The sequence below is a fragment of the Cervus elaphus genome, chromosome 4 (genome assembly GCF_910594005.1).
Source record: "Cervus elaphus chromosome 4, mCerEla1.1, whole genome shotgun sequence".
NCBI lineage: Eukaryota > Metazoa > Chordata > Mammalia > Artiodactyla > Cervidae > Cervus > Cervus elaphus.
In genome coordinates, this window is record NC_057818.1 from 10,896,085 (window position 1) to 10,909,743 (window position 13,659).

The 13,659-nt window shown below is 44.6% G+C and overlaps 1 protein-coding gene across 2 annotated transcripts in view; it reads left to right on the top strand.

Annotated features, from left to right (window-relative positions):
* CDH13 (cadherin 13) overlaps nt 1–13,659 on the top strand; it is a 981,031-nt gene that overhangs the window by 76,197 nt on the left and 891,175 nt on the right. Inside the window, exon 4 of one of the 2 annotated variants that reach the window (XM_043898157.1) lies at nt 6,497–6,522. The exons of the other annotated variant lie outside the window; for it this stretch is intronic. Coding sequence (XP_043754092.1) covers nt 6,497–6,522 — 26 coding nt within the window. The remainder of the gene's footprint in view (nt 1–6,496; nt 6,523–13,659) is intronic. 2 annotated transcript variants of the gene reach the window in all.

Sequence of the window (13,659 nt, forward strand, 5' to 3'; positions counted from 1 at the left end):
TTCTGGGGCGTGGGTTTATTTAGAGAGAGACAAACTCCATAGACAGAACGGGGTCTCAAAAGGTGAGAGCGGCCCCGGGAGAAACACACTTGGCAGACAGAGTGTGGGCCATCTCAGAAGGCGAGAGGCCCCAGAGTGCAGGGGGTGGTTAGTTTTCATGGGTGGAGTAATTTCATAGGCTAATGAGTGGGAGGACTATCCCAACTCTTTCAGGGAAGGGGCGGAGATTTCCAGATATCCGGCCACTACCTGCTTTTTGGCCCTTCATGGTTGGCCTTGGGACTGTCATGGCACCCGTGGGTGTGTCAATCAGCTGATGCATTATGATGAGCATGCAATAGTCCCCTGGAAGGCGATTCTCATGCCATCTTAGTCTGACTCAGTTCTAACCAGTTTTTGTCGTATCCTTTGAGGCTATTTCATTTTCTTTAAAAGTTGTACCCTGCCCCCTTCCCTCCTGTTTCAATAGGGCTTTTCCAAGAATTAAATGGAACCATGTATTGGTATTGCTGGTTTGAGGGCCTAGAGCCAAGTAGGTGCTCAGTAAATGTTTTTGTGATGATTGTTAGTGTCATTAGTATTCAAATCATGCCCTTCTTTTTCTTTCTTTTTTTTTTTTTTTTTTTTTTGCACAATTACAACCTTCTTCCTCATCTCTGTGTCCAGACTCAGAGCCCAGGGTTCAGGGAGGACCAGGTGGTCCTTGGTGCTCAATGTCCTATTGAACAAAAGGACGACTGGCCGCAGTGTAGTCAGGAGGTAGACTCAGAGGGCAGCAAGTTATGACTCTTCTGAGTGAGGGGACACCTCTCCTGCCCCTGTCCAAGCTCAGCTCATCATCCTGAGGGGATCTTCTTTCCAGCATCTTCCTATCTGGATGGCAGAACCCTGTCTCCTCCAACTGCCCCTCCCAACTCCTGACCCTGGGTGGGGAATTGAAGAAGGCCTGAGTCCTGGAGTCTGTCATCATGCAAGGAACCCCTGCAAGGTCTCCGCTTGTGGTGATGAACCAAAAAATCCTGCCTTCATCACTCGCTTAGCTGGAGACAGTTTTTAGTGGGTGGTGTCTCAGCTCTTTAAAATGAACCTGGAATATCCATAACTTATATTACCCAGCAACAACCAACCCCTCAGAAATCTGTGCAGGCAACTTATGATTTTGAAAACTACTAGTAACTCCCGCTTCAATACCCACTCTCCCTGCCAAATGGTTGAGTTCCAGGCCAACTGGGTGTCTGCTTATTTACATAATTAATCTAGTATGACATCTTTATATGTCCCTCCTCAGCTTTCTCTTTTCTGGATAAATAAGCCCCAAATCCTCCATCCATAAGCCCTAATTTTACAACCTTTTAATCATTTTTGTGACTCCCTCCTGAATCTTCTTTGGGCCCCATTTAAGCCTTATCTCAATTTAACAGACATGCTACACAGGCAATTAGTAGAGAGGAATCCATTAGAACCTGGGACCGTCTTAGCCCCAACTTGGATCTGAGTCTCTCTCTTTTTCTCTGTAAGGGTCACGTGGAGGATTCTCATCACCTTCCTCTTGACAAATGGACTCTGGATGCGCTGTCAGTTTTGCTATGTCATAAGATGTTCTTCCAAGGTTTGGAAGAACCAGTTCTCCTAAAGGCAGGAGCCAAAGGACATGCCTGAACGCAGGAGGGAATTCTTTCCTAAATGGGTTTCATGTGTGCGATTTCAGTGCATGGACACAGCAGGGGTTGGCTGGAGAGAAAGATGATCAGCAAGGTTGAACCCCAAGCCTCTGGGGCACTTAAGGAAGCCAGGCCCTGTCTGACAGTTTGTGCAGACTATGCCAGGCAGGCCTGCTGCTCTGCGTCTTGTGATCTTATCTGACCTTTTCTGGAAGGCCATTTCCTTATCTGACTTCAGGCTGAGCCAAAAAACTGAGCCACTCACAGGCTGGGGAGAGGCTGGCTCTTGAGTTTTCAGCATCATGTAGCAGCCAGTACACGGCTTTCCTGTCACCAAACATTCCGTAAAAGGCCTCCGGTAGAATTATGACATGACCAAGCGAGAAAGGACACTTCTGGGGTTCTTAGGTTGGGAATTTTCTAACAAAGAATGTTCTGAGAGCAGAAGAGAAGAAAGGGGGTGGGGCTGCCTGAGATGGTAAGCTGTCATTTTACAAAGACAGACCCCTGTCATCGCCACTTCGTGCTGTACATGTGTCCTCTCGTGGTCCTAATCTCTTCTGGGCTGCATTTCCCTCTTCCTCAGTGTGGCCTGATATTTCCCAGGGCCTCTTTTGACAGGGTGCAAACAGCAGGGATGTATATCTGAGCAAGTGTGAGCAAATATAGACGTTCCTGTTTTGCTGCCATGTCAACAATCTCAAGGTGAAACCCCCATCAGTCCAGCAGTTAATTTGGTGAGGGAGCTCATTGTTGTGTGCAAAAATCAAATAAAATCCTTTGGGGCTTTTCTTAGGCAGCATCGCATGTAGCTCTGGTCTGAGATCAATAAAGCAGAACCTGCTCTTCATTACACGTTAATAATGTGCAAGCAGAAGCCAGAGCGGGGAGCCAGCCTCTCAGTCTCCCCACAGAAAGACAGCCTGACTTTGCTGTAAGAAGTGTGCTGATTATGGCCATGCGACTCATTTGCGCCCGCAATTGCCCTTCAGCCTATGAGTTTCAGAACTGGAGTGCCTTCTGCATTGTGAAGAGCTACTCACAGCACTCATGACATCTTTAGAAAAGCCATATCCTGGTCTTAAAGTGCTCCAGAAAGATCATTAGCCGGACATTAATTGAGCAAGTTAATAACAATTAATAATCGAGAGACGGTGGCTGTGGTACTGCCGGAGTGGACCTAGGGAGGGTTCTCAGTTCCCCGTGCTGCCTGAAGCCAGACCTTTTGGTGACTTTGGAGCTAGACATGGCAGGAAGGGTTTGGGACTCCTTATGAGCATGCTGGGGCTGCTGGAACGAACTTGGTGGCTTAAATCAGCAGAAACTCATTTTACTCTCACGGTTCTGATGGCAACGGCATCTGAAATCAACGTACAGGTTTCCCCTGCTATCCGAAAGTAGAGTGTTCCTGGGAAACCATTCCTGAGCTGAAATGGCATACAGCAAGGAAGGAATTACCTTAGGGCACATCTTGCACAAAAACACACAAGATAAATTGAGATCAAGCCCAGTTCAAAGCTATGGCGGCTCATGCTGAGAAGCTGAGCGTGGTTCTCTGGGAAGGAGCTTGGCGGCGCCAGTCTTGCTGTTGGGGTGCGCTGCCTCTATCACCCCTCACCACAACATAAAGCCTCAATGCTATTTTCGATTTTCCTGTTTTTTTTCGTGAAAGTGAAAACCCTCTTCAAATTTCTTTACATTGGAGAAGACAGGTGCCAATGTAGCTTTTTCATGAAAGAGAAGTGTGAAACGAACTTTTGTTTTGTGTGTGTGTGTTTTCTGGTTGATCTTCTGTGCTCTGCACTCTGTTGTTTTTTTTTCCATTAATTTTTATTAGTTGGAGGCTAATTACTTTACAATATTGTAGTGATTTTTTGCCATACATTGACATGAATCAACCATGGATTTACATGTGTTCCCCATCCCGATCCCCTCTCCCAGCTCCCTCTCCATCCCATCCCTCTGGGTCTTCCCAGTGCACCAGCCCTGATGAAACAAACTTTTGAAAAGAGGGGGATTCCTATATGGCAAGGACATGATCCTGAAGACTCTAGAGGAGAACCTGTCCATGCTTCTCTCCTAGCTTCCTGTGTTGCCAGCAATTGGTGGCACTCTTTTGCTTGTTGGCACATCCCTCCAGTCTCTGCCGTGCCGCCACAAAAGCCCTGCTATGTCCACATTGGGTGCACAAGGCCAGGGTCAGTTCAAATCAGTTGGCGCCCTTGATGTAACAGGTCGTAAATATTTTGAATATCGTTCATGCCAAGGTCAGTATCTCTTTCACCAGGTGACTGTGAAGAGTGAAATCAGATATTTCATAGGAAAGCTGTTTGCAATGTGTGAAATCCTGTGTGAAGGCTTTTGCTATTGTGTTGCTGAGGAGATTTCAGTTTGATTCTGATAAGATGGAAAGATTAAGCCGTGGCACTCACTCTTAGAGGTCTCCATGAGCAGGGCGCTCTTGAATGACTGCCATCAGCCTATAATGTAATTTTGTCTGAGCTTTTCTGGAATGGACAGTATCGAGAGATCTGTACTGTTGCTGAAGGCTTAAAGGTTGGGAATTAAAAGTTTGCGTTTTCCTTGGAGTCAGGCAGTCCCGGTTCAAGCTCTGGCTCTATCTACCACTGACTCCTGCATGGCTTTGGGTGTGTCCCGGAGCCTCTCTGTTTCCTCATCTATGAAATGGGGTAATGACACCTAGGTCACAGGCTACCTGAGGAGTGAATGCAGTGATAAGGCACAGAGTGGGGTCTAGGCCTGAATCTGTCAAGTGAAGCTCTCTGTTCCTCAGGGATAAACAAGAGTCCTGTCTCCGAGGGCTGAGGTAGAAACTCCATAGGTTAATGTATTCAAAGCCATTACTTCAATGCTGGAGTGTCACACGGCCTCAATAAATATGATCTGTTAATAATATGAGCAATAGAAGTTCCATGAGGGCAAGACGCTGGCCTGGCTCATTCACAACTGGGTCTCCTATGCCTGTAGCAAGGTCTGGTGAGTTGTTATTCCTCAATAATATACACCAGACAAATGAATGAATAAATGAATGAGATTTCCTGGAGGTAGGATCAAGAACCTGAATTTTTGAGATCTTTACCCGTGGACCTCCCAGGTGGTACAGTGGTAAAGAATCTGCCTGCCAATGTGTGAGACCCAGGTTCGATCCCTGGATTGGGAAGATCCCCTGGAGAAGGGAATGGCAGCTCACTCCAGTATTCTTGCCTGGAGACTCCCATGGACAAGGGACCCTGGAGGGTTACAGTCCATGCGGTCACAAAGAGTCGGACGTGACAGCGACTAACACTTCACTTCATGCATTGCTCTGGGATGCAGCCATGATCGAGAACTATTGGCACAAACATTCATTTTATAGATAATGAAATTGCAGCCATGGATGCTAGGTAACTCTCTCCAAGAGCACTTGGTTAATTTACTCAGCAAACAGTCATTCCTTCCTTTCATTTAACACACATTCACTGAGTACTTACAACATTGTTGGTGATATTTAAAACCCAGGTTCTACCAAAAAGAATAAGAGATTGCCCCAGCCCTTGATAAACTTGTGGTCTGGTAGAGGCTTCAGAGCTATAAACAAATGACTGTATTACCACATGCCATGGTTTCATATTTACACACACAGTGAGCTGAAGGAATGAAGATGAGAGAATATCAGTCCTACCAGGTTGTCAGTGGAGACCAGCTGGAAAGCCACCTATATGTAGGGTGACTGGGGCACAGGGAGGCTGGGAGATTCCCAGGCAGCTAAGAGGGAAGAACAGAAGGCACAGCATGGAGCGTGGCACATGGAAGGTCATGGAACTAGTGATTCATCCAGAGAGGCTAGAACAGAGGAGCAACACCTCTGAGGTTGGTCACGTAGGCTGGGAGAAGGGCACCCCAAGGGGCAGTCCCAGCAAGGTCAAAGGCCAGTAGTCGACAAATAGATTGAGAGGTTTGAAGGCCTAAAAGGTAAACCATGTGCATGATGGAGAGAGTGGCCAGAGAGTGGCCAGAAATGCAGTTTGATGGATAGACAGGGGCTAGATCCTTCTGGTCTTTGAGTGTTGGGGTAAAAAGGTCCAAATTTACTCTGATTCAATGGAAGCAGTTGGTTAACTGTAAGCGGGGACATTCAATGAGCTAAGCTTTAGGGTCACTCCTGTGACTATGATAGAGTGGAGAGAACAAGTTTGCAGCGGGGAGAGTCACCCAGAAGCTGTGAATGTAGCTCAGGTGGGAGGTGACAGACTAAAGTAAGCTGATGGCTGTGGAGATGGAAGGACACCCATGCAACACGATGTGCTTTCATAAAATGTAGGGGGCGTGCCATGTGTTCACAGTCTGTAGCCCCACCCTCTTCTACCACCCCATCCTCAGACGGACCACGCTGTAACTGGGCTCACCAGGAGCAGGGTCACGGAGTCAAGGGAGGCTTCCTGGTTTGGATGGAAACCCAACAGAGCAATTGTAGAAGAAACACATTCCAAATGTGGTTGCCATTTGATTCTATAGGAGTTTAAAGCCTATTTTTGTTAGGATCCTCTCGATTTTAAAGGGTTAATACCTAACTCAAAAAATGAGATGTATAGTTCACTTAACTGAAAAAGTCCAGGAAATTGAGCTTCAGAGCAACTGAATTTGGGGCTTGACTATTATCAAATTGAATTCATTTCTCTCTGTCTATTGACGCTGTTTTCTTCTCTAGTGACTTCAATCTTAGGCAGGCTCTTCTCATGAGGTACCAAATGGTGCTGGCAGGCCCAGATTTGTAACCTCATGGTTTCACAACCCTGTGGAAAGAGAGTTGTTGTTTTCCAACCATCCTTGCCGAGGACTGGCCGTGATCCACCTAGCTTGAGTCCTGTGAACATCCCCAATCCAGGCACAGTGCCAGGTAGACTGCTGAGATTGACCAGGTCAAGGTCACATTACCAGCTCTGGAGCTGGAAATAGGGTCACTCTTAATTTTATAGATTAAATGTGGAGAGTGAGGTGGTTTCCCAAAGGCAAACTTGGTGCTGCTACATGAAGCTGAGAGATGGTGGGTAGACCAGAAGGACATATGTCTACAATCAGCCCCTGCAGTCAAGAACAGGGCTCTGTTCAGCCCTCCTGTGAAGGTGTCAGAGATGAATAATTCAGTCCCTGCCCTCCAGATGCTTGTGGGTATCAGGGATGCAGATGCATACAGAAGCATCCTTAATGTGAGCCTGCCTGTGGTGAGTGTCCTGATTTGGTAGCTCCTCCAGTACCATAAAGCTCCAATTGCTTATTCAAAGGACACCTGGGGCTTGGCACATGTTTCTTCTCATTTTTTGTTTTAAAGTCAATAAACTGTTTCTGGCACCTTGGCTGGAAATTAAACCTGGGTTTTTCCTTCCCCTGGTTGAGGACTTGAGATGCCCAAAGTCGACTCTCAGTAGTAGCATTGGGTTGTGAGTGTCAGTTGCTAAGTCGTGTCTGACTCTCTTGCAACCCCATGTACTGTAGCCTGCCAGGCTCCTCTGTCCTTGGAATTTTCCAGGCAAGAATACTGGAGTAGGTAGCCATTCCCTTCTCTCGGGGATCTTCCAGACCCAGGGATTGAAGCCGGGTCTCCTGTGTTGCAGGGAGTACTTTTTTCTTTTTTACCATCTGAGCCTCCAGGGGAACACTGGGTTAGTCTGACCCCAGATCTGGGAGTCGTGGCTGCAGCAGCCACCAGTGCCAGTGTCAATGTAGAGCAGGTGGACCAGGACCAGGACAGCTGGGGCTGTCCAGAAGGAGGGGCTCCATGTGAGAAGGTACCCACAGGAAGCACTAGGGCATCCTGAGTCCCAGCCGGGTAGTGACGGCAGTGAAGTGTGTGTTTGCAGGGAGAGGTTTGGCTCCTCCATGTCACTGTTATCATCCGTCGTGGACTACCATTTCTTTGCTTCTAATAGATATTCACTTTCCATTTAACATGTATTTATAATATTTTTCCATTTAACACGTATTTTGTAAACTCTGTGGTAGACTGTCTAGTTATTCACCAAATCACTTTCTTCTTTCTCCAGGACACCCAGCTAGGGTACCTTTCCCAGTCTTCCTTAGGCTGGGTTCTGCCCAGTGGACTGCAGGCTTATGTGAGGGGAAGACTTACTTCTGCAGAACCTCCTGTGTAGGCTTCCATGAATATTTGCTCTTTTGTCTTATCCAGCAGCTGGAGGCAGAGAATCTCCATGGGGAGGCTTCTGTGAAGACAGGGAGTCCTCAGCCCCCTTTGCCCACTCCAAATAAAAGGAGCCACATAGATTGTGATGGGAGTGACAGATAAATCTTCATGGTGTTAGTTGTCAAAATTTTGGGGGCTTATTTCTCTCTTGCTTTAGTAACTAGAGTTTAGCCTACCTTGACTAATCAATGAGTTATAAAATACTACTGTACGCTAGGGATACAGTATTAAGCAAAGTAGGTGCAGCTGTTTCCTTGATGAGGTTTTCAATCTTACCTGGAATTTTATCTCTTCTCACTTCCTCCCTCCATTCTTGTAGGCATTCACAAATAATGCTAGAGACAATAATCTTGAAATAGCTTTGGTGAATGTCCAGCAGAGTCATCTGCTGGACCGGGTTTTGGATATGAACACCTTGCTTACCTGTGGGTCACAGCCTGATCCTGCAGCTGGAGAGATTTTTCAATTGTGCAGATGAAAAATCTTTTTATTATAGGCAAAACTTGTATTTTTTTCCTTCTAGCTCACTTTCTGTTTCTAAACCAGCTTTTCTGTTTACTAGAATTTCACCCACTCAGTCATCCTTCCATCCAGCCATCCATGCACCCATCCAATCTTTCTACATAGTTTTTATTAATAATGTTTTTCTTTTCAAATGCTCATTTGCCAAGGGTTGCTAAGATATTGACATGCGTAGTCCTTTTTAATTCAAATGACAGTCCTACATTATGGTAAGTGCCATAATTATCACTTAATACATGAGGAAACTGATGTCCCAAGACACTTATCTAAAGCTATAGTAAGTGCGGAGGCGGGTGATGCTAGAGCTTGGTTTCTTAGTCACTGCACTGTTCCCCACTCCACCTTTTATCAGCATGCTGTCAAGTGTTGTGTTTGATGAAGGACTCATACAGGGTAACTGACTTGGAGAAGTTCATACTGTGTGTGTGTGTGTGTGTGTGTGCGTGTGTGCACATGCACGCATGTGTTTTTGCATGAAGTTGGAGTGGTTGGAGAAGACTGCCATGTAAATAGTTAATACAGTTGGAAAGGTGTTGAGAAAAATAGCTAAGAAAATCAAGGAGCCCTACAAGAGACTGGAAGGCACCCTGCTAATCCACGGTGACAGGAAACATAGGGCTCTAGTCTACAAAGGGAGGGCTGTCAGAGGGAAGTAGAGACTAAAAGTCTGCATTCTGGAGTCAGACAGTTTGATCTCAGGTCCTCAGTCTTTCAGCTGGGGGAGGTCTTAGGACAGGTTACCGCATCTCTGTGTCTCAGTTTCCCCATCTATAAAATTGAGATAATCTAGGTCGTACTGAAAGGGTAATGTTAAGAATTAAATGAGATGAGGTTGTAAGAGTTCATTAAGGAAACATACTTTGAATGGGACCTCACATATGATAAGTTCTTGATAAATATCAGCTTTGATCATGATGATGATGATGGTTATGATAATTTGGAATTAGAGGCAGTTGAACAAATGTTCCTTCCTTTTCCTTATTCACAAATAGTACTTATGTATCTTTACCTCAGTCTATGGTGTTGTTTCTTAAGTTCTGAATTGTCCCAGCTCTGCCACCACCTGGCTTTAAATGGAACCTGTCTTGACCACTTTTCTTCTCTAGGGGAAGTGTGGAGTTGTATGCTCTGGAGCTAGAACTGCCTGGAATCACAGGCTAGCTCCTTCACTTAGCTGTGTGCTCTTGTGCAAGTAATTCACCTTCTCAGAGCCTCAGGTTTTTTCATCTGCATAATGGGACTGAAAATAGTAACCATCTCACAGGGGAATTTTAAAGAATGGTGAAGTGATCCACAAAGGCTGTTAGCCTAGTTCCCGGCACAGGGTAATCTTTTAGTGAATGCTAGCCATTCTCACTTTAAAATTAAGAGGTCCCTTCAACTTTACTCTGTGGGTATCCCTTATGTACTTTACCTCTGTTTCACTTTGGATAATTGTGTTCAGTGCCCCGCAGTGCATTCCTGATTTCTAAACTAATTTCGGCACAATCTCCATTCTGGTTGGTTCTCTGAGAAATGCTCCTCTGTAATGCATATGATAGCAGGACTCACTCATTACCAGGTTATTTTAGGCAAGAGTGATTTTTAACTCATTACCCGGATAATTATTGCAGTTGTCTAGTTGCCTTTCTGTGCTCAGACTTAATAAGCTCTGAGGATGTGTGGCAGTGCTTTTCTTGACTGAGATAAGAGAATTATTGAGGCTCTCAGGGGAAAGTGTGAGAACTTAGAGGCACAGAGAGTGGCCGTATCAGTCAAATGGCCAGATGTGAGACGGGCTCAGCTCTGCTGGGAACCTGGGTGAGATTTCCTTAATCTCGGGATGTTTTCAGTGTGCCTGAGATGTTAGTTTTGCTTATTGGAAAGATGTCCAGAAGTGCGTTGGTGAATGCATGGGCCCACACACAGGTGCTCAGTAACTTACATGTGCTTGCTCAGTTGTGTCCGGCTCTTTGTGACCCCATGGACTGTAGCCCTTCAGATTCCTCTGTCCATGGAATTTTCTAGGCAAGAATACTGGAGCAGGTTTCCATTTCCTACTCCAGGGAACTTCCCGACTCTGGGATTGAACCCTTGTCTCCTGCCTTGGCAGGCTGGTTCTTTACTGCAGAGCCACCTGGGAACCCCTTAGTAAGTTACACACAAATAGAAAGTGGGACATAGCTAATTCAGTCTTGGGTCCCTCAACACCTAGGGGTCAAGTAGACTGGTTGGCTACATCGTATAGTGGCTAAGAGCAGGGATCAGCAGGTTTTTCTGTGAATAGTTTTTGTGGACTGTTTAAGCTACTCATTTCTGCTGCTTCAGGGTGAAAGCAGCAAAAGGCAATATATAAATGAACAGATATGCTGTGTTCCAATAAAACTTTATTTGTTAACATTGAAATTTGAATTGCATATAATTTTCATGGGCCACAAACTGTTACTTTTCTTTTTTTTAAAAACCAGTTTCAAATGTAAAAACCATTCTTTCCTTGCAAGCCTTACAAAACTGAATCTCAGCAAGCCCCTGGATTATAGTCTGCATCATGTAAGACCCACTCCTTCCATTATTTTCTGTCTGACTTTGGGCATGTTCCTAACTGCTCTGTGCCTCAATTTCCACATCTGCAAAATAGGAATAACAGTAATAGCACCCTGTAAGTTAGAGGGAAGATTAAGAGTTAGCAGAGGTGAAATGCTTAAAATGGTGCCTGGTACATAGCACAACCCTGAGAAATATTAACTGTTGATGTAATCATTTCACATTTATCATCTCACTGACTTCTTCCAACCACATGGTGGGGGAGGTAGTATTAGCATCCCCATTTCCCAGATGAAAAGACTGAGGCATGAGGATGCAAAGTCATTTGTTCAAGGCCAGAGTTAGAACAAGACTTACTTACACAAAGCAGTGGGGACCTATTTTTGACTAACAAGGGAGAAATCTTCAGTTGCTATAAAACTACTTCTGTTTTCTTTGTAATGATGCTCCAAGGATCCCTTCCCCCCCACCTCTTCATCCTTCAGCATTTGTCTATAGCTATCAGAAACTGGCCTTTGGCAAGGGGGCAAGGGTGGTGGAGAGTGGTGATGAAACAAGCAGGTGATCACAAAGGTGTGATAAATCAAATGACAGCAACAGAGCAGTGGTCACTACTTTCTAAATTTTTCTTCCCACTGTTCTCTTTTTGGGGCGCACTGTGGAGTTTACATTTGGGACGTCCCTGTCAGGTGTGCCAATTGTTAGAGGTTGCAGTTGCAAGATGCACATTTATCCTCTCCATTACGTGATTCTTTCCTCCCTAATGCACCAAATTAGAAGATTGGCTGATTTTCATTTTCCCTAAAAAGTAAAACTTCAGCTTAAATCATAAATGTCTGTGATGCACTTAGCAGCTACATCAGCTTGTACCTGGCAGCCGTTCTTCCTCATTCTCTCTCTGAGAATAATCAGGTCTATTTTGATTTAGAGGTGCATTAGCTCCACGTAGAGCTAAAGATCAACTTTGACTTCTGGGGAAGTTACCTAAAATCTAAGTGGTAACAATCCATCCCAGTTAGAGCTTGATGTATTCATTCCTTTCCCTCCTTGCTCAGATAATTTATGAAAGGATAAGAGATCCGAGAAAGTGTCAGAGTGGATTCCAGAGGGATTTAAATTACTGGGACAAAAATCACATGTGATTGGTAGCTGATAGGTTCTGCCTGTTCCCCTGTGGTCAGTTTCTAAGGTCTTCCTCTCAGAAGACAGATGACCTCAACCTACAGAAATCTGCTCACCACATTCCTTCACAACAGACCCCGCCCATCTTTGCCAACTACATCTGCAGCACTTGGGCAGACCTGTCCATCCTGTGTGTCATGAACCCCCCTCATACATGGAGAGAGTCCTGTCCCTCTGCAGGGTCAAACTCCCCCGAAGGAGAGAAAAGTTGGAATCTTCCCCACATATCCCAGCTCCACAACTCATTAATCAAGTCCTTGGAGAAAGTTGCTTAATTCTTGTTCTGTCTCTGTTCCTCTGTAAAATTGGAAGGGAATGTTAATACCATCCCTCAGGGGCTTATAAGCATTAATATTTGTAAACGACCTAAAATGGTGTTTGACACATAGGAATCCCTTCAAAAATATTTACTGGGATTAAAAATATTAGGTGATAAGAGCTGGGAGAGATCAAGTTACTTGCCAGCTATAAACCTTCAATGGCATCCCATTTCTTATGAGATAAACCCTAATCTCCTAAGTCTGGCTTACAAGACCTTACTTAGCTCACCCATTTGGCCTCATTCCACCCATCCATCTCTGTCCCCCAGCGACACAGTCTATCTTTCGATTGGTTTAGGGCACTGATGTGCTGGAGCCAGCTCATACCAGCCTGAGAGTCAACTGCTAGATGTTTCAAAAATTTTGCGAGTTGGTTATTAAATATATCTATCACTAAAATTAAATTATGTTAAACTTAAAATTGACTAAGTTATGTTAAAAACAAGAACAATAAATGTGCAAAACATCACTTTCTAATTATTTGTGTCACATTTTACTGTTATCTATGCTTTTGAGGTTATTTAGGTCTGCTGTAGCCATCTGATGAAATCTATATAAGGACGTGTTACTATTCCACATCTATTCCCTACCTTTCATTCCATGACATCCCATGATGATAGCTTAAAATCAGCCATGCTGGGTGTAATTACACCACAAGAATAGACAAACACTACAGTTTATTGTTTGTTGATGATCTAGAATAGCAGTCAGCAAACTTTTTTTCTGTAAAGGGCTAGATCATAAATATCTTAGGTTTTGTGGGCAATCAGCCCTCTGTTACAGTTACTCAACTCTGCAGCCATAAAAAGCAGTCACAGAGAATACATAAACTAATGAGCATGACTGTGTTTCAATAAAACTTTATTTACCAAGACAGCAAGTTTGTGGTTTGCTGACTTCTAGTCCACACTTAAAAAATATGGGAAAAATGTTCATATTGCCAATTAAATTTTAAAAATGTGTTGCATCTGGTAGCTATTGTATTTTGCATATCCCTCCCCAAACCACAAGATACATTCTTTCAATACTTGAAAAGTATTGTATGACTCAGCAAGGAAGCTGCTCACATCATTGACAAATGACTGAAGTTCTGACTTCTTCATTGTTTCCCCTTCATCTTACTTCAGTTCAGTTCAGTTCAGTCGCTCAGTTGTGTCCAACTCTTTGCGACCCCATGGACTGCAGCATGCTAGGCCTCCCTGTCCATCGCCAACTCCTGGAGTTTACTCAAACTCATGTCCACTGAGTCGGT